The 18,861-nt window shown below is 58.4% G+C and overlaps 1 protein-coding gene across 2 annotated transcripts; it reads left to right on the forward strand.

Moving 5' to 3' along the window:
• Nucleotides 1-49: 49 nt before the first annotated feature.
• Nucleotides 50-17,273, forward strand: ANXA6 (annexin A6). Of its 2 annotated transcripts, XM_056349793.1 has the most exons (26): nucleotides 51-388; nucleotides 2,884-2,944; nucleotides 5,983-6,067; nucleotides 6,368-6,462; nucleotides 6,621-6,734; nucleotides 6,823-6,913; nucleotides 7,024-7,103; nucleotides 7,180-7,236; nucleotides 7,418-7,511; nucleotides 7,595-7,690; nucleotides 7,940-7,998; nucleotides 8,279-8,401; nucleotides 8,612-8,670; nucleotides 9,114-9,192; nucleotides 10,042-10,123; nucleotides 10,382-10,476; nucleotides 10,894-11,007; nucleotides 11,605-11,695; nucleotides 12,419-12,498; nucleotides 12,693-12,746; nucleotides 14,027-14,044; nucleotides 14,904-15,000; nucleotides 15,280-15,375; nucleotides 15,669-15,727; nucleotides 16,471-16,593; nucleotides 16,907-17,273. In XM_056349793.1, exons 2-26 carry the CDS (start codon nucleotides 2,927-2,929, stop codon nucleotides 16,964-16,966), a joined length of 2,019 nt encoding a protein of 672 aa, XP_056205768.1. In that variant the 5' UTR covers nucleotides 51-388; nucleotides 2,884-2,926; the 3' UTR covers nucleotides 16,967-17,273. The 2 variants fall into 2 exon arrangements, with proteins under 2 accessions (XP_056205769.1, XP_056205768.1); XM_056349794.1 differs by lacking the exon at nucleotides 14,027-14,044 and having other exon boundaries at nucleotides 50-388.
• Nucleotides 17,274-18,861: the final 1,588 nt, after the last annotated feature.

Raw genomic sequence — 18,861 nt, forward strand, 5'->3', positions numbered from 1 at the left:
CGGAAGGGGGTGAAATTTCCGCAGTTGAAGCGCAATCACCATTACTGCCTTACACTGCATGCATCACCGCTGCTGGCACACAGCCCCTGCACACATCGGTGGAGCTTTTCTGCTGAGTGACCCCCTTCCCCACACCCTGCCGGGGCACTTCTGCAGGCGGCATCGGGTGCCCCTGAACCGTGGGCACCCAAAACTGAGGGGCTGAGGTGTGGCAAGGGTGGGAGTGCAGCCCTGACCCCCATGTCACAGCAGGCGGGGACTCTGGAGGGCTCGTGAGCGGTGACGTCTTGCTGGGAGGCAACAGCTGCACGCCAAGGACGAGCACACGGCCACAAGAACGCGGCCGGCTGTTCCTGCGAGCGCACCCAGACAGGCCTCGGTGCTGCTTGTAAGTGTGAGCTGGTGTGCGGGGGGACCGTGCTGGTGGGCAAAGCCACCGCGGTGGCATGCGACATGGGAAGAAAGCTCTGGCTGGGCAGTGAGCCGTGCAAGTGGAGGCTCCCTCCAAGGGGGGGCTGCAGGGGGGATCCTTGGTTGGTTGGTTTGTTGTGTGGGGTTTTTTTGTTTGTTTTTTTTAAAATGAAAAATCCTTCCTTTTTAACACAAGCCTGGGGGGTGCAGTGCCGATGGGTGCTTTTTCGGGTGGGCGCTGGCTTTGCTGCGGGGCCCATGGGTGTGCCCCAGCCAGGATGCGCCTTTGTTCCTGCTCCGGTGCTGCGGCAGCCGCAGAAATGCCCATCCCACCGTGCAGGGGTCCAGGCTGCGCTCGGTGGAGAAGATCCCCCTCGGTTCGGCATCCCACCGAGTTTTGTACAGGCAAAGGCACTGCAGGACAGCCCAGAGGCACAGAGCTCTACAAGGGAAGGGGGACTTTGGGGACCTCCCTGGCTTCACAGGGAGGACAGACGCTGCCTTAAGCCAGCAAAGCTCCCTTTCCGCCCTGCGAGGAAGACAACGGGGGTGCTGGGTGTGTCGTGGCCTCCGCCGCAGGCAGCTGTGCTGGGGGAGCCCTGCCAGGCAGCAGGCTGCAAAAATAGCTGCCTGGGGTGAAACCCCTGAGCCCAAAGCTGTGGTGGGGCCATGGAGAGGCTGGCGGGGTGCGTGCTGCTGGGGGAACAGACATTTTTTGGCAAGGGTGGGTCGTTCTGCAAAGGGAATGGGCGGTAAACATCATTTAGGGTTTCTCATGGTGCTTTCCATCCTTGCAGCCCCATAACCCAAACCTCTCCATTGTTTTCGGGGGGCAGGTATAGCCCTGTGCTGGGGCTCTGCAGCCTCCAGGTTTCACCACCTGCCCCATGGATGCTGTGTGTTTGCCTGGGCATCCTCCCCGGCTGGCCTGCTGGCAAGGCAAGAGCTGGGGCCATTCCCCCAGCCTCTGCAGAGGTGCCAGCAGCAGTGGGGGACAGGGACAGGACACTGCAGGGGCAGGCTGGGGACTGGGTGTGGCCGTCAAGTCTCCACCACTGCTGAGATGAGTTGGGTGGTCTCAGCCCAGCTGCTGCATGCATGGAGTGAGGCAGGAGGGGCTAGCCACGCGGGGCTTTCTCCGTTCCCTGGAGGGTAAGCAGCTTCACGTACCGGCTCCTGAGTGGCATTAAAAGGCTGCATAGGCCAGGGACCAGGATCCCCTGGTGCCCACCCAGCACCCGGCTGCAGTGCAGCCCCGCTGCGCACAGGGCACACGGGGGCTCTCTCCCAGCCAGGAGCCGTGGGGAAGGGTGGCTGAGGCTTGCAGCCTCCCCAGCTGAAAAGGGAAGGGGAGGCAAAGGCAGCTCTGGTCTTCTGCAAAACTTCCTCCCCTCGGCAAGGATGCCCGCAGGTGTCAGGCTTCCTGCACCCGAGTGGGGTGACCCAGCCACCCCAATGGCCGCGGGGCTGGCTCTCCCCCTCCATGGGTGCTCTTGTAGGGATGCAGGGCCAAGCAAGGGAAGTTCCTGTGATTTTTCCCTTGTGCACTCCACAGCATTAAACCGAGCTCTGCCGGGGACAGAAATCCCCCTCCCAGGGTGGCCCTGCTGTGTCTTGAGTCTTCCTGCAACGTGTCTCGGAGGGAGGGTGAGCGCTGGCAAGGAGGGGGCTGTGCCTCATGGCTGGAGTTCAGCTGACGCTCAGCGGTTTGTTCGTGGCTGGGCTCCATTTTCCAGCTGTTTCTCTCCCTCCATCAGCTTTCTCAGAGCAAATGGTGCTGTCTGGGACTTTCTCTGGGTGGGTGGGGAGAGCCCACGCTGCAGTGGGTTGCAGCTATAAATGGTGCTGGTGTTAGAAAACAACCTGCGAGTTACCCTGGAAACCCGACTGTGTTTCCTGGGCTCCGCTGCGTGCGTGGGACTGATGGCAGCCTTGATTCAGTGCATGGAAACCCAGATAAAAGCTGGTGGCATCTTGCAGCGGCTGCCCAGACCCAGCACCATGTGGCAATCGGGCATCCCCAGCAGCTGCTGAAGTTGGGATGGCCCCAGGACTTGGGGGGCTGCAGGGGGAGCAGAGGAAGTATTGTGGGGTGCAGTGAGGAGGGCCAGCCCTGCAGAGGATGGTCGGTCCATTTCCACATATTCAGCACTTTCTTCACCTCGCAGTTTTTCTCGGTGCTGGCAGGAAGCTGCACAGGGGCCCATCTCCACTGTCCTTGGTCCATGGGGTCCCCAACTTGGTGCCAGATACCAAAGGACCTCCGCTCTGGTGACTGCAGGGCAGCTGGCAAAGCCCCTCTCCCTGCTCTCCCTGACCCTCCCCAGCAGCCCCGGCCACCACCCTCCCGCGGGTCCCGCACCCACAGCGATGGCTGGCAGCAGCACCCGGGGCAGGGAGCAAAGCCTCCCTCAACGCAGCCCACAGAAAGGGGGATTTGGTTCATGTCAGCTTTTCTGTTCCCTCCTGCAGCTCCTTCTTGCCCTCGGTCCAGTGATTTCCAGCTTGGGAAGCCATGGCGCCCAAAGGAAAGGTAAGGGTGACCCACACACGGTGAGGTGAGGATGGGTACCGGGGGTGCTGCAGGGCACCCCAGAGGCAGCTTCTCCATTGTACCGCAAGGATGGCGGTGACGCGCACGGAGCACAATGCTGCCCGGAGCCTGTTTACATTCCTGCCTCTCCAGCCAGCCTGTCTGGATGTGATGCAGATGGCAGAAATGCTGGGCCGGGAAGCAGGAAGAGCAAGGAGCAAAAATCCAGATGCTTTTGGGACCACAGTGGAATGGGGGAGGGAAGCAGGGCTGTGGGAAGGGGAGGAGAAGAGGCGTTGCACTGAGGATTTGGGCTTTCGCTGGGGAGAAATTCTGCCTGAGCCCACTGCAAGGCATGCAGCCCTGCTTCAGCTTCTCCCCGCCCCCAGCCTGGATTTCTTCCCCCTCCAAGCAGGGGCTGGTGCAATGTGGCAGCTGGGTGAGCAGGTGCTCCCTGGCAGCCAGGAAAACATCTCTGCCTGGGTGGAAAACCCTGCCTCGGTGGCCAGCTGTAGCTGGCGGGGTGCAGCCTGCCAGCAGGGTGCTAGGCAGCGGAGGACTCCAAGCCCAGACTCCCTCCTCCACTGCCTGGGACCAGGCTGTGTTTTCCATTCCCTGGAGAAACCAAGTAACCATTGCCTCAAGCCCCATTACCCGCAGCTTCCTGCCACCGAGGGAGTTGTTGCCTCTGGGTGGGGAAACTGAGGCACAGCGCAGGTGAGCATCACCTCCGCAGTGGTCCAGGACCCCAGGCAGACATGCCGTGGGAGAGAGCAAAGCCATGCTGGGAATTTGCTTCTACCCTTCCAGCCCCAGCCTGGTGTATTTTTAGCTGGGAGGTCCCAGGCAGGCCGGGATGACTCAGAGGCTGGAGGAGGGGAGGCGGGAGGCCCCCAGCAGCTGAAGCAGGGAATGGAAAGGGGGATGGGTATGTGATTTGAGCTCAGCAAGCAGGATGCTCTTTCTCTCCTGAGTGATGTTTCTGCACCTCGCTGGGGCTTGTCCCCACGAGAGTGCCTGGAGTGGAGAGTGCCTGGAGTGGAGCGTGAGGCGATGCGCAGCACTGAGCTCCTGCCTGTTTTCCTTGCCCCTGCCATGGCAGCACTGTGGCAAGGTTGGCAGCTCATGCTTCAGTGGCTCCGCAGGCAGGAACACAGCCCTGCTCCTCCCTGTTTCACCAGGGCCAACAGCTTGTCTCCCCATCACCGCTCATGCAACCCCAGCACCCTGCAGCCACCCTTGCCCCTCCTGCTGCTCCTAGACATCTCCTTTATCTTGCAACTTCTTATTTACATCTCTGCCAGGCGTATGTGTGGGCAGCAGCTTGCACTGAGCCAGGAGGGTCCAGGAGCTGCCGGGAAGCAGGGCTAAATCCAGCTCTCCCGATGAATCACCTGCAATATGATCTGTCCCCATGCCTGCCCAGCTCCCTCGAAGGGCAGCGTCTCCTCTTGCCTGACCTGGTCCCCACCGTGTGGAACACCAGTGCCAACAGCTCCTCCCAAGAGGACCTGTGGCGTATGCCCAGCCTGGACTAGTTTCTCTCTGGAAAATGGGGATACAGAGGCCAGTTTCTTTCTGAAGGTGCTGGGTGAGATGTTCAGGGGAGCTGTTGTGGCGTGAGGTTGCGATGGGACCCAGGGAAGCAGTAGGTATGGGGCTGCCCCATGTCCATCGCCTCGGGTTCATTCCTGGAGGCACTTGTTGCATCAGGGACACTGGTGCTGCCTGCCTGATGCCCATCTGCTCTGGGGACATGCTGGCTGTAGATGCTGATGCTGGCAACAGCCCTGGGCCCTCAAGCAGCTCCCAGGGATCTTACACAAGCCCTACAGCAGATCTTGAGCGAGTGATCCCAGGGAGGTGCACATACCTGGTTGGCACAGGGTACTAGCAGAGCCAAGGGAGGATGCTCAGTTTCCCAGGGCACTGACACAGCTGTGAGCCCAGCCTGGCTCCCAGCCCTCCTGCTGCCCAGCGACACCGCTAAGGCAATACTGCCGTTCAGCTCCTCCCGCTCCGTGCCTCCAGCAGGGCTTCATCCAGGTTCCTTACGTGGGGCTGGGCTGGTTTCACATCTGCTTCCACCCAGGGTTTGTGCTGATCTCAATCAGAGTCCGGCCCCAGGCTCCCCTCGGGTGAATTCCCCTGGGCAAAGCTGACCTGAGGAGGGGAAGCCCAGTCCCTGCTTTTTCCTGAGGTCTCTGGCAGTGTCAGTCCTGGGCTCCCCGCTGTGCAGCCTGGAGGAGCAGAGGAACAGACAGAAGTGGATCATGCCAACTCACAGGATTTCTCCAGGATCTCTACTTTGACCCCTTGGACCAGCCTGGGCCCTGCAGGAGTGCACACTGGGGCAGGACAAGCTGTTGGCAGCTCTGGTGCTTCTCAGTGCTTTCCACTTAGCAGCCCACGATGATTTTGTGCCTGTAAATTTGTCTCCTCACTTGGAGGCCATGCAGAGCCCAGCCATCCTCAGCATCCAGAGGGTTTTGCAACAAGCGGTGGGAAATGACTTCATTATTCTCAGTCCACTCCTGATAACTGTCTTTAGCCCAGCTGCACTGCAGGGGGATCACCGTGGTCCTTGGGTGCTTTCCCCTGCATTCAGGGTGTTCAACCCTCCTGTGAGGTCTCCCCTTTTCCTGCCAGCCCCCTCTAAGATGGTGCTGGAAACTGAAAGAGCTGAAGGAACTTGCCTTCAACCCCCCCGGCTCTTGCTGGCGCAGTGGGGAGGATTGTATCCAGCTTAAACACGGGGCACAAGCAGCGAACAGTGATGCCAGCAAGATATGAGGTGGGAGGCTGTGTCGGTATCGGTACTCCGGTGAGCCAGCACACAAACAATTTACACAGCGGGAAGAACAAACAGGAAAGGGGACAACTGAGAAGAACAAGCGTTTATGTCTGAGGCTGAGCTTTGGCTTCAGGCAGCCCAGGTGGGAATGGATCTTGCCTCCATCCTGCTCAGCTTCAACTTCTTCCCGCAACCCACAGAGGCTGCGCCTTCCCCTTTCACCTTCTGAACTCCTTTCCCCTAGGTCTACAGGGGGTCGGTGAAGGATTTCCCAGGCTTCGATGCCAGCCAGGATGCAGAGGCCTTGTACAATGCCATGAAGGGATTTGGTATGGATGCTCCTCTGGACTGTCACCCCAGGGCCACCCTGATGTCCCCTATTCCTTCAGCTACCCTTGCATGGCTGGGCACCCTGCAACACCTCCTCCCTCAGCTGCCTGTCTGCTTTAGCAGCATGGCAGGACCTCTCCTGGTTCCCCTTTCCTCCCTGGAGCCATCTTGGCTCTGCTTCTTCTCCTGGCCCTGAGCTGGAAGCAGCTTTGGGCATGGCAGGAAGGCTACTACAAGCCCAGCCATGGCAAGTGACACCCAGCCATGGGGCTAAGCATGACTCCTGGCTCTCCCTGCAGGCAGCGACAAGGAGGCCATCCTTGACCTCATCACATCCAGAAGCAACAAGCAGCGAGTGGAGATCTGCCAAGCCTACAAGTCCCTCTATGGGAAGGTAATGGCAGAAACGCTCCCTGCTCCGTGCCCCCACTGCAGACACAGGTGGCCATAGCTGCCACCAACCAGCCCACGCAGGGACCCACTGCTCCCTAGACCCATTCAGAGACGCTGTGGAGCAAAGGGTCCCCCAGACCCTTTTTCCCTCCCCATCAGGACCTCATCGCAGACCTCAAGTATGAGCTGACAGGGAAGTTTGAGCGGCTGATCGTGAGCCTGATGCGGCCCCCAGCTTACGGCGATGCCAAGGAGATCAAAGATGCCATTGCGGTAAGGGGTGGGCAGCCCCCCCCCCAGGGCCCCTCCAAGGACACCCCAGTTGGTCCCACTGCTCATGGGGCTGCATCTCTGCCCGCAGGGCATTGGCACAGATGAGAAGTGCCTCATCGAGATCCTCGCCTCTCGCACCAACCAGGAGATCCATGATCTGGTGGCTGCCTACAAAGATGGTAAGGGCTAGGGAAGAGCACGGGATGCCCTGTGTCCCCTTGGGCCGGGGCAAGGGGCAGAGGTGAGGGGATCCAGCTCTCAAGGCCCTGACCTCTTCCTCTTCCACCAGCCTATGAGAGAGACCTGGAGGCTGACATTGTTGGAGACACATCTGGCCACTTCAAGAAGATGCTCGTTGTTCTGCTTCAGGTTTGACCATCTGTCCAGTGTCTGTAGGAGGCAGATGCCTGCATGCAGCAGGGCTGAGCCCATCTCTGTCCCACAGGGCAGCAGGGAGGAGGACGACGTGGTGAGTGAGGACCTGGTGGAGCAGGATGCCAAGGTGAGGCTTGGCAGGTCACTGGGATGGGTGGCATCAGGGCAGGGACAGGGCTGGTGGCACTGGGACCAGCTGCATTTAGACCTCAAAAAGTCAGGTGGGTGCCAAGGGTACCCATGCTTGGGCAGAGCCCCACATGACCAGCACCCTGACTCGGGCTCTGCCACCTTCCCCATCCCACAAGGACCTACTGGAAGCTGGTGAGCTGAAATGGGGCACGGATGAGGCCCAGTTCATCTACATCCTTGGCCGGCGAAGCAAGCAGCACCTCCGCCTGGGTAAGCATCTCCTACGAGCTCAGGGTTGGGCTTGAAGGCATGTTAGCAGCTTCTCCAGGCATCATCTCACTCTTGTCCTGCAGTCTTTGACGAATACCTAAAGATTTCCGGGAAGCCGATCGAGAGGAGCATCCGGGCAGAGCTCTCTGGTGACTTCGAGAAGCTGATGCTGGCTGTGGGTAAGTCAGTCCCTGCATGGGGAGTGCTGTGAAAACATGCCGCTGGCCTTGCTGGGGTGCGAGGGCTCAGTGCAAGAGGCAGTGGGGTTGGGGTTGCAGTTGTACCCAGTTTTAGGGAATGCAGGGAGGCTCGTTCGGGGCAGGTGGGGATGCTGAATGCAGTGCCCAAGGGGCATGGGTGCTCAGAGACTGGGGGCACTGGTGAAGCCGGGTGCCAGCATCCCTCACCACAACTCAATTTCCCCACAGTGAAATGCATCAGAAGCACGGCAGAGTATTTTGCTGAAAGGCTCTACAAGGCCATGAAGGTGAGTGGATCATCCCTTCCCCAGGAGGTCCCCTGCAGTGTTGCGGGGAGCTGGCCAGAGGAGGGACCCCCTTGTGCCATGGGGCACTGTTGGAGAGCAGGGTGACACATGTCCATGAAGATAAGACCTATGTGACCTGGGGTCTCTGCTCTTCCCTCCAAAGGAGTTATTCCTTCAGACCCAGGGCTGGGTAGAAATCTGATAGAGGGTCTTAAACGGGATGGGCTGAGCAGTGTCGCTTGGCCAGCCTAGGCTTGATGCAGGGGCTCCTCCATTGCAGGGGTTGGGCACAAGAGACAACACGCTGATCCGCATCATGGTGTCCCGCAGCGAGATCGACATGCTGGACATCCGGGAGGTGTTCAGGACCAAGTATGAGAAATCTCTCTACAACATGATAAAGGTAAGTGCTGGGGATGCCCGGTCCTGCTCCGAGCAGCTGCTAGTGCTGCCTCCCTTGTGATGCCAGCGCCTGTGGGAGGGCTGAGCCCCCTCCCCAGCCACCCTGCGCTGGGTGTCCATCTCTGAGGACAAGGCGTGCCATGCACCCATCCCATGGCACTGCCTTGATCCTCCCTGCCATATGGTTCTCCATCTCCTTCTGTCTTTCCAGGAGGACACCTCTGGGGAGTACAAGAAAGCCCTGCTGAAGCTGTGCGGAGGTGACGATGAGTAAGACCACCTGTCACACCCTGTTTGTCCCTCCTCAGCCCCTTTGTGCTGGGTACAAACCTCCAGGTCAGAGCCTGGTGGAGCACCTGAACCAGCAGTACCTGCAGTGACAGTGGTTTGGTATGGGGGCCCTGCAGCCCCTCTGCATGGCCAGCTACAATGCCATGGTCCCTTCTTGGCGTGTGGCAGCCCTGCAGGGCACAGACAAACACCTGGAAGGAGGATGCTCTGGTGGGGGCAATTGGGATTTACCACCTGCTTCCCCCCGTTCCCACCCAGCTCCACAGCAAGCACCCAGCTCCTGCCCACCTGCCCCCGTGCCTGGCACCCGGCGGGTACAAAATGCCCCTCATGGAGGTGCAGGATGGGGCTCAAGGGTGGCTGCTGGCAGGGTGCGGGACCCCCATGGCTCACTGTCCCCTGTCCTTGCCCTCCCATTGCAGTGCCGCAGGTGAGTTCTTCCCCGAGGCGGCGCAGGTGGCCTATCGGATGTGGGAGCTTAGTGCGGTGGCCAAAGTAGAGGTCAGCACCCCTCGTACCCCCTCTCTGCTCCCTGCCAGCTTGAGACCCCTTGCTGCTCTTCTCTGCCGTGGGGCACGGCCAGCTCCGCACCCCTGCTCTGCCTCTTGCTCCACGGCTTCTCTCAACACCGTCCTCTGGTTTGGGGGCATGAGGTTGGTGGGATGTAATGCTGGCAGGGCTGGCCGCCCCCCATGGGCTCCACTAATCCCCTCTTCTCTCTGAGGCCTCCCTCCCTCGAGGTGCAGGCCCTGCATGTCTGTGCAACATGTCAGGTGCAGCCCTGGCGCCGGTGCCTGCTGGAGACCTGCTGCTCCCGGGGGCAGCACCCTCACGCCAGGGCTGGCGAGGACACGGCTGTGCCGTGGGGAGCCAGCACCCTGCATGCAGCTGGAAGCACCCACAAAAGGGTGCTTTGGGATGTGTAGAAAAGACACGCTGTGTGCATGGGGAGGATGGAGGCGTGCTGGGAGCTGTAATGACGAAGGAGGGTAGAATTACGGGGCAGGAGCGGGCAGCCTTTCTGCGACTCCTCTTCTGGCTCTCAGCTGATATGGCCTGTCCCGGCACTAGGGGAGGCGGGTGTAACACTGAGCAGGACACCAAGACTCCAGGGACTGTCTGTTGCCGTCTTCTCCCTCCTCTCTGCTAGCCTGGCTATGGTTTGCCCCTCGGTGGAGGGGGTGACAGTGGTGGGGACGTCCTCACTGAGCCCCAGGTGCTTGCACTAACACACAACCTGCTTTGGCCTCGGCTTGCCGGGTGGCACCTTCCCTCTCTCCCTCTCTCTCCATCCCTCCCTCCATCCCACCCAGCTTGGGGATGAACCCAAACCCCTCTGTGTATCCACAGCTGCGAGGAACTGTGCAGCCCGCAGCGGGCTTCAACGATGACGGTGATGCACAGGTGCTGCGGAAGGCGATGAAGGGCCTGGGTAAGTCAGGGCCATGCACCCAGCCCCTTCCTGCTGCTCCTCAACAGCTCCTGGGGCAGAAAAGCCACCCTGGCCCATGCAGGGCTCCATGAAAGCCCTAGGAGGAACAAAGAGATGGCTTTGGAGCTGTGGGAGCTTTCCCTTCCCCACCTCCCCAGTTTGTGGGGGTGGGGTGGTGACGTGCCCACAGTCAGGGGTTACGTGGTGTGGCTCTGCTGGCCGCCTTGGCTCTCTCCAGCATCACTGCTGTCATTGCAGGCACGGATGAAGGGGCCATCATCGAGGTGGTGACGCAGAGGAGCAACGCTCAGAGGCAGCAGATCATAAAGGCTTACAAGGCTCACTATGGCAGGGTACTGCTGGGCCCCCCTCCCACCCTGCTCCCTCCTTCTGCCTGCATCCTGCCCCCTGCCACGCAGAGTTGTGCCCCTTGCTGAAAGAAATCCTGCCCAGGGAGCGGTGGGCAGCCAGGGCACCCCGATTTGCCCTGGCATGACTCCCCAGTGGAAGCCTGAGTTGTAAAAGCAGCATCCTGCTCTGGGTGCCCCACCAGCCTGAGGGGAGGGTGTCCCTTCCCCCTTGCTTGCCCCATCCTCAGTCTCACACAGAGGACTCCAGGGCCAGGATCTCCCCAGAGCTGCCCTCCAAAATGTGACCTTAAACTGCTCCAAGGATCTTCCCAGATGTCTCCTGTTTTCTCCCCGGTGTTGCCTCGGCTGGTCCGTCCCTGCAGAAGGAGCCAGGGACTGAACCCTCAAATACTTTTGCAGGACCTGATGGCAGACCTGAAATCTGAGCTGTCAGGCAGCTTGGCCAAGCTGATCCTCGGGCTCATGCTGACACCGGCGCAGTACGATGCCAAGCAGCTGAGGAAGGCTGTGGAGGTAACTGCCACACTAGTAGTACCGGCTTCAGCACGTGAGGGCAAGGCAGTTTTCACTGGGGTTGTACCCACAGTGCCTGGGGCTGTGAGTGCACCCCAGGTTCACTTGCCCCCCGGCTCTCATCTCCTATGTAGAAGAAAAGCAAAGCAGAAAGCACCAGGACAAAAACCTGGTTTGCACTTGAGACCTGCTGGGAGCTGGATTTGGCCTCTTTGCAGCCCAGCATGCTCTAACCAGCTGATACACAAAGCCTCTCCGGGAGGCCTCCTGCTGCTTTACAGAGCATCCCCACTTCGCAGTGGGAGCAGTGCCCTGCTAGGTGCCGGCAGCCACAGGAGACCCAGGGCAGGGGTAAACCAGTGGCGTGCACTACTATCCACCCATCACACCACTTGGGACCCCAGTAGCAGCTCACTTGGATGCGTTTATGCTGGTTCCCACCAGCCCTCGGGGCCATCCTCTGGACATGGACTTTTGGCACCTGGTAGCCCTGGGGTTAGAGCAGCCCCTCCTTGCCCAGCACTGGTGGGGGCGATGCTGCTGTGTCCCCATCCAGCACTGGCACCCGCAGCACCCCACCACGCTGCTGTCTTTCAGGGAGCTGGCACAGATGAGAGCGTCCTCATCGAAATCATGGCCACACGGAACAACCAGGAGATCACAGCTATCAATGAGGCGTATCAGGAAGGTATGGCACAGGAGGGATGTGGGGAGCACCCAGATCCTAGGTACAGACCACCTTCAATGCTGTACAAGGCCCTTTCCAGAGCCCAGGGTACAATTTTTATCTCTGTGTGGGGTCCATGGCTTGATGCTGCGAAGGTCTGTTAGTTCCCTCCAGGCAAGAGCAGCTCTTTCCCAGGACCAACACCTTATTAAAGAGAAGCGGAAACCTGGGATGAGGCTGGCAGGAGTCCTCAAATCCATCCTGTGATTTGATACCCCCAGATCCTGCATTCTCTTTCCCTCCCATCCATGCCCCTTTCTCCCTAAGGAACAAGAGCTGTAAAGTCCAGGTTAAATCCCTAGCCTCTTCTCCCCTAGACAGCCCGTGGTTTTAAACAGATAGCCCTGTGGTTGGTCACCCCCAGCAGAGTGCTGGTCCTGGCCTCTCTCCATGTCACGGTGACATGCCACCAATGTCTCCTCCCCTAAGAGCTCTTTTGCAATGATCCCTTTCCCTCTGGAGCACGTGGAGCAAGAGGCTGTGCTCGTGCCCAGGGCCTTAGAGCTGCTGGGGTGATCCCCTCCTCCCTGGGCCTGAAAAAGGCAGATGGAGGTATCTGCTTCAGCCATACAAAGAGTAGAGGACAGCCACCACCATCTTCGGGCCCCACGGGGCTCACAGACACAACAGGCACTGGTGGGTGGGAAGCACAGCTGCACAGGGCTCAGCCATCCTTCTCCACAGCCTACCACAAGCGCCTGGAAGATGACCTGAGCTCAGACACATCGGGGCATTTCAAGAGGATTCTCGTCTCCCTGGCTCTGGTAAGGGCAGCTCTCACACTGGGGACTGTCCCCTGCCTGCCACAGGCAGTGCTGGGAGTCTGTGAAGATGGTGGCTATGGAGAAGACAAAGCATCATTGCCAGTGCTGCTGGCCCCTGTCTGCTGCCCACTTGGGGCTCTCCCAGGAGATGGCTCTCCCATGGCCAACTCCACGATATTTGTATTGAATCACAGGGCAACCGTGATGAAGGACCAGAGAACCTCACGCAGGCACATGAAGATGCTAAGGTAAGAATCATACTGGCAGTGCTGTTACAGGCTCTGCATAAAAAAAGAAAAAAAAAGGATGTTGCATCCCCTGGTCTGGAAATGGCATCCTCAGGGAAGTAAATGCTGCTGGGGCAGGGTCTCTGTAAGTGCAGGGGGAGATGCAAGGTGAAGTGATGCCCTTGGAGGTAAAGCTCCCTGGCCTGATTTCTGGTCCCTGGGCTCTGCTGCTCCATGCACAGGGAAGCTGCAAACAGTGAGGGCAGGGAGCTCCCAACTGGGGACTGCATCATTTCTTGTGCAGAGCTGCCACTTTAGGGTCCGGCAACACACATTGATGCTGAAATCTGGCACTGGAGCTTCAAAGGCAGCTTTGGGCTGGTCTGCAGGAGGCACCCATCTCTCTGTGTTGTGCATGGGGCTGCACAAGAAGCCTAAGCTGCTTTTTACCCTGCCAGCATGCCAGAATGCCAGCCCCAGCCCCCAGACCATTGCCTCATCCTTAACTTGGCTGTGGTGGGCCAGGGGAGGGGGAAGGCTGTGCAGCCAGAAATGGTTCAGGGGGCTGCTGGGGCCCCACTGCCTGGCTCAGCTCCCAGTCCCAGGAGACCTGTGACCCCTGGGCAGTGCACCATGGCCTCCTGCTCCTTCAGGCCAAGTCTCTTCCGAAAGGGGCTGGGAAGCTTGGTGTGGGGCCAAACCCAAGCTCTCACTTGGCTGTCCTGCACCAGCAGCGCTTGCTCCAACCGCATGCCAGCAGCACGCAGGCACGCAGCTCTCCCAGCAGGGCTGCTGCCAGCAGAGGGAGAGGACGCTGCGCTGCCTGCACCCTGCCGCATGCACTGCCGCTTGCCTTGACCTGCTGCAAAGAAAGAGAGAGCCAGGGATGACAAACACAGGGACGAGCCAGCCAGGCGGCAGCTGGCCTGGCGCCATGCTCTGTTTTGTTAGCAAAACTGCCCTTCCTGTCCTTGCTCTGCCTGTGCCTCACTGGCGTGAGCCAGCCTGGAGCCAGGCAAGGATGCTCCCCACGGAGCAACAGGCTGGTACCCAAGCCGCAGGGATGGGGGGCTCACTTTGCTTGCCCGAAGACCACCTCCCCACCCCAGGTAGTGGTGTAGAGGCCAAACTGGAGGGGAGGACACAGGTCCTAAGTTCAGGTCCACTCCCAGGGAAAGAGGGGAGCTGGGGGCAAGTCATTTTAGGGGATTTTGCTAGGCTTCCCTCGCTTTGTCAGGGAAGGATAAAAGTTGAGCAGCACACTCTTGACCCTGTTGTCTTCCTGTCTCTCTCTTTGCCAGGTTGTTGCTGAGACCCTGGTGAGTGCCTGTCCTTTCGCTCCTCAGCCTTCTGCATGTTTGAGGGGATGCTATGGTCCTCAGGTGCAGGGCCAGGGCTGGGAATAGCAGCCCCACGTACTGGGCTCCTCTGACCACACAGGCTGTGCTCACTTGCTCAGGGCTCCGGGGTTCTTGCATCAGGATTGGTGGCGGGGGCCAGGTGGGACCGGCACAAGGGCACTTCCCTGCAGCACTGGGCAGGAGAGAGAGAAATCCACCTTCCTGCCCTTGGGGAGGGCTGGAGACCAATCCTGCACACTGCCTGCATGCAGGACCTGTGTTTCTGGCAGCATGGGACTTGGGGCTGGCTTCCCTGGCTCACCAAAAGTGGGAATTGGGGAAGGGGTGACTTCCTACTGCAGTAGCCTAATGGGTGCAATGAGTACAGCTTCCTCGCGGAGCCCTGCAGCAGGGGTGGCAGCCACTTCGCCCGTGGGCAGCGCTGCTGTGGCCCAGAGTGGAGGGTGGCTCCTGTGTCTGGCAGCTCTGAGTTTCCTATTGGTCATCCCCAATACATCCTCCCCAAAGGACATACAAAAAAATAGTCCTACTATTTTTACTTTGTATACTAAAAAAGCAAAGCTTTTTTAATAAAACCTGGAAAACATCCTTTCTCAGAGGTAATGTGTGAGTGTGCAGCTGTGCACCTTCACATCCATGCATAGAAAATAGATTTTTCTTGGCAAAGAAAAAAAAAAGTAAGCTATTTTTCTGCTCATAAGAGGCCACCCTCTTTGCAAGGGGGTGTTCAGCCTGGCTGTCCCAGGAAGAGCTGTATGACATCTTTGTCCCCCTCTGCTATGCCTATCTCCCTCTTTACTCTTGGTTGCTCTCCCAGAAACTTGCTGACGTCTCCAGCAATGACTCCAGCGACTCCCTGGAGACCCGCTTCCTCAGCATCCTCTGCACCCGCAGCTACCCCCACCTTCGCAGAGGTAGGACCACATTTCTCTACCACTGCTGAACCTTCAGCTGCCACACAAGTGCTTTGATTTGGGCTGGACGGGACTCCTGGGCAGCAGGAGACTGGGGTCTACCAAAGGTCGAGCCTTGTCTCCCCAGCAGTGGTGGGGATGAAGCAATGGGAGGAGATGGCATGCCCAAGCCTGCTCTGGTCCCATCTGGACTAGAAGGCTCCATGGTTGAGGCTCAGGGGTGCCCAGGGCTGGGATGGAGTGGCTCAGTGGTGACCCTTTCCTCTCCCCCATCCACAGTGTTTCAGGAGTTCATCAAAATGACCAACCACGACGTGGAGCACGCCATCAGGAAACGGATGTCAGGAGATGTGAGGGATGCCTTCATAGCCATCGGTCAGTGCCCAGTGGGTGCTCCCTTGGGGAAGGGCTCCCCAGAGGGCAGGCACCCCCTCCTCCTGCCTCTGCCAAGGCACCACGATGGCAGATTCCTGCTGCCTTTGGGCTGTGGAGACTCCCAGTGCGGTGTGGGGCTGGGGCATTTATAGGGCATCCTATGGGGCCAAGCCTGCACCAAGGAGGGTCGGAGGGTCTGCAGCTGACCCTGGGTGGCACGGCTCCTTGCTGTGATGTGTTCCCTGGGTGCCACAAGCCAGGAGCCCACTTTCTCTCCCTTCTGTGTGTTGCAGTCCGGAGTGTGAAGAACAAGCCAGCCTTCTTCGCTGACAAGCTCTACAAATCCATGAAGGTACAGACGGGCTCTCCTGGGGCTGAGCTGCGGGAGGGGGCTATGCTGGGCAGACACCCTTTGAGATTCTCTGATTTAACTCTGTAGTGATGGGGTTTGTCCTCTGGACATTCCCAAGGGAGCAGGGCAGGGCTGAGCTCAAACCAATGCTGGCATCAGCTTGCTGGGGTTAGCAGGAGATGCAGCAGGCTTTTCTCTTGCAGCAGCAAGCCCAGCGCGTGTCTAAGGAGAGACTGTAGAATCATAGGATAGTCTGGGCTGGAAGGGACCTTTAAAGGTTTAAAGATCTAGTCCAAACCACCCTGTAAGAGGCAGGGACATCTTCAAGTAGATCAAGTTGCGAAGAGCCCCGTCCAACCTGACCTTGAGAGTTTGCAGGGATGGGGCATCTACCACCTCTCTGGGCAATCTGTGCCAGTGTTTTACCACCTTCATCATAAAAAATGTCTTCCTTGTATCTAGTCTAAATCTACCCTTTTTTAGTTTAAAGCCATTACTCCTTGTCCTATTGCTACAGGTCTGCCCCCATCTTTCTCATAAGCCCCCTTTAAGTTGAAAGGCTGCAATAAGGTCTCCCCGGAGCCTTCTCTAGGCTAAACAACCCCAACTCTCTCAGCCTTTCCTCATAGAAGAGGTGCTCCATCCTTCTGATCATTTTTGTGGTTTGGACTGTGCTGGAGATGGCGGGAGGGTCCCTGAGCCCCAGTCCCTCTGGGGTTATTTGTTTAAGCTCCCCTTTGCAGGGTGCCGGCACGGATGAGAGAACCCTCACCCGGATCATGATTTCCCGGAGCGAGATCGACCTGCTCAACATCCGGGGAGAGTTCGTAGACCTGTTTGACAAATCACTGCACCACATGATTGAGGTGAGGGGACACGGGCATCCCTCCCTGGCTTGTCACCTTGTCTGGCTGAGCCCTGGCCCTGAGCTCCATAGGGACCTGAGCCATGAGCAGTGCCATGAGCAACACCAGGGAGGGGGAACCCGCCCCAGTCAGCCCTGGTGTTGGCAGGTTCGGCTATAGAGATGGGCTGACATCTTCCGCTGCTGCACAGATGCCTGTGGGGTGGCCTGGGCATGGAACTACACTTTCCCCAGTGCCCAGCATCTTGAGCTGGGCTTCCCCAAGGCAGGCATCAGTGGGTGGTTCTCTGACATAGGTCTCCTCCCTCTTGCAGAAGGACACCTCCGGCGACTACCGCAAGGCTCTGCTGGCCCTGTGTGGCGGGGAGGACTAGGCAGCTGCAGGAGCCCCTTCTTTGTGTCTGAGCCAGCACGCACACACCCACTGCCTTGATGTCACTGCAGCTTTGGGGGCTTCAGGGGACGCTCTGTTCCCCGCAGAGGACAACTCACTTTGCGCTGGAAAGCAGCACCGCATTGCAAGCCGGGGGAGTCTTGGGGAGGGGAGCAGAGGGGTCTGGGTAGGGAGATTGGCTGTATCAGTGCAAAATAATTCATACCCAAACATGCCACTAACCCAGGAATTTACCCAGACGGAAAAGACAATTTTAAATCTCATAAATAAAACCTTACTGTTGCTGACCCTGGGCCAAGAGCAGTCGATTTACTGGGGCAGGTTTGGGTGGGACTGAGCCTGTGCTGAGGACTCTCAGTGTCTCCTCACTCCTGCAGGGCAGGAGCCCTGCCCCAGCCCCAGAGAGGGCCCTGGAGACCCTGAAGCCCCTCTGAGCAACACTGCAGGGTCCCCCACTGCTGAGAAAGGGGCTGGAAATGTGCATGGGGTGGCAGCAGTGCAGGGAGTTCACTGAAAGCTTCACTTCATGCCTCTGAAAACCCCCAGCAGGGTTCGTGCCATTGTGTGGATGATGCTTTTATAAACCATAGATACAAATCAGACTTGATGGCATCCATCCGTCCTTGCATGCGGTTTCCTGTGCTTTCAAGCTGCTGAAGAAGCAGTCGAAAGGCACATGCCATAGAGACTACACCCCCAAACAGTTTATGTTTGCATTTCCCCCAGCACTCAGGCAAAAAGAACTGGAATTTCCAAAAGTGGGAAATTCCAGCACTTTCAATTGTTTCCAAGTCAGAACAAAAAGTCTTGAACACCCAAATCTTCCTCAGAACACAGCTGGGTGAGGAAAGCTTCACCTTCAAAATATCAAAGCATCGTTAGGAATAATAACACAATATTATTATAACACTTCAAAACCAGCTGAGGTTGAGAAGCAGCAACATGTAGAGACAAACCAGGGAAGCTGAAACAACTCACCTGGGTGTTATCCCACTAAAAACTCCCTTGATGCCTTCCTGTAAAACAGCCCCTTGTAGCAAAATCACCTTTCTTGGGGGAAAACAGCCTGGCTGAATCTTTTACACCCTCTCCCACAGAGATTTGGGTTCCTCTGTCTTGCCCCTGTGTGTAAGTAGGATTGAGCATCTCTGTCCAGGCAGCATCTGGGGGGACTGAACCCACCCCACGCCTGCAGCAGCCTTCAGGTCACCTGCTTGGTCAGGAACCTGCTGTAAAGGCTTTGAGCAGATACAGAAGATGTTTTAAAGGGAGGATGTGACTGATCTTCATCTGCCCATCCCTTCCTGCATCTCAGTGCTGCAACTATCAGCTTTGCAGCAGAGGTGTGAGGCTGTCAGAGAGCTGAGCACAGCACAGCAACTGTGGGGAGCAGAGCTGGCCACATCCCCACAGCTGGAAATGGTGCTCTCAGGGACCTGGCTGTAATATCCAAGGAAGTTTTAGTGCTTGGGAAACAGGCTGGCACCCCTGTGAGAGCCAGATTTGGGGCAGTGGAGCTCTGCTCCTCCACAGTTAGCACAGGGCCACAACATAAGAGCCATCACCCTGTCTCCTTGTTGCCAAAACAGATGCCAGCAGCACAGGACCACAAGTGAGACCAGGCAGCCCCTCAGGTCTGGTCCCCAGCCCGGCTCAGGGTGATGCCACCGCCAGGAAGCCCAGCTGACCCCAGCATACCAGTCCCAAGGCCAGGAATTTCCCTGGCATCTGCCACCAGCTACTCCTACAATGAGGACAAGATATCAGTCACAGTGTTCAGGGATAGGGAGGGAGAGCGAGATGGGATTTCCTCCTTGGAGCAACTGTCTCTCCTGGAAAGTCCTGCTGCCGAAAAGCCTTCCTCTTGCCCCAGCA

This window comes from Falco biarmicus, chromosome 8 (genome assembly GCF_023638135.1).
Source record: "Falco biarmicus isolate bFalBia1 chromosome 8, bFalBia1.pri, whole genome shotgun sequence".
Lineage (NCBI taxonomy): Eukaryota > Metazoa > Chordata > Aves > Falconiformes > Falconidae > Falco > Falco biarmicus.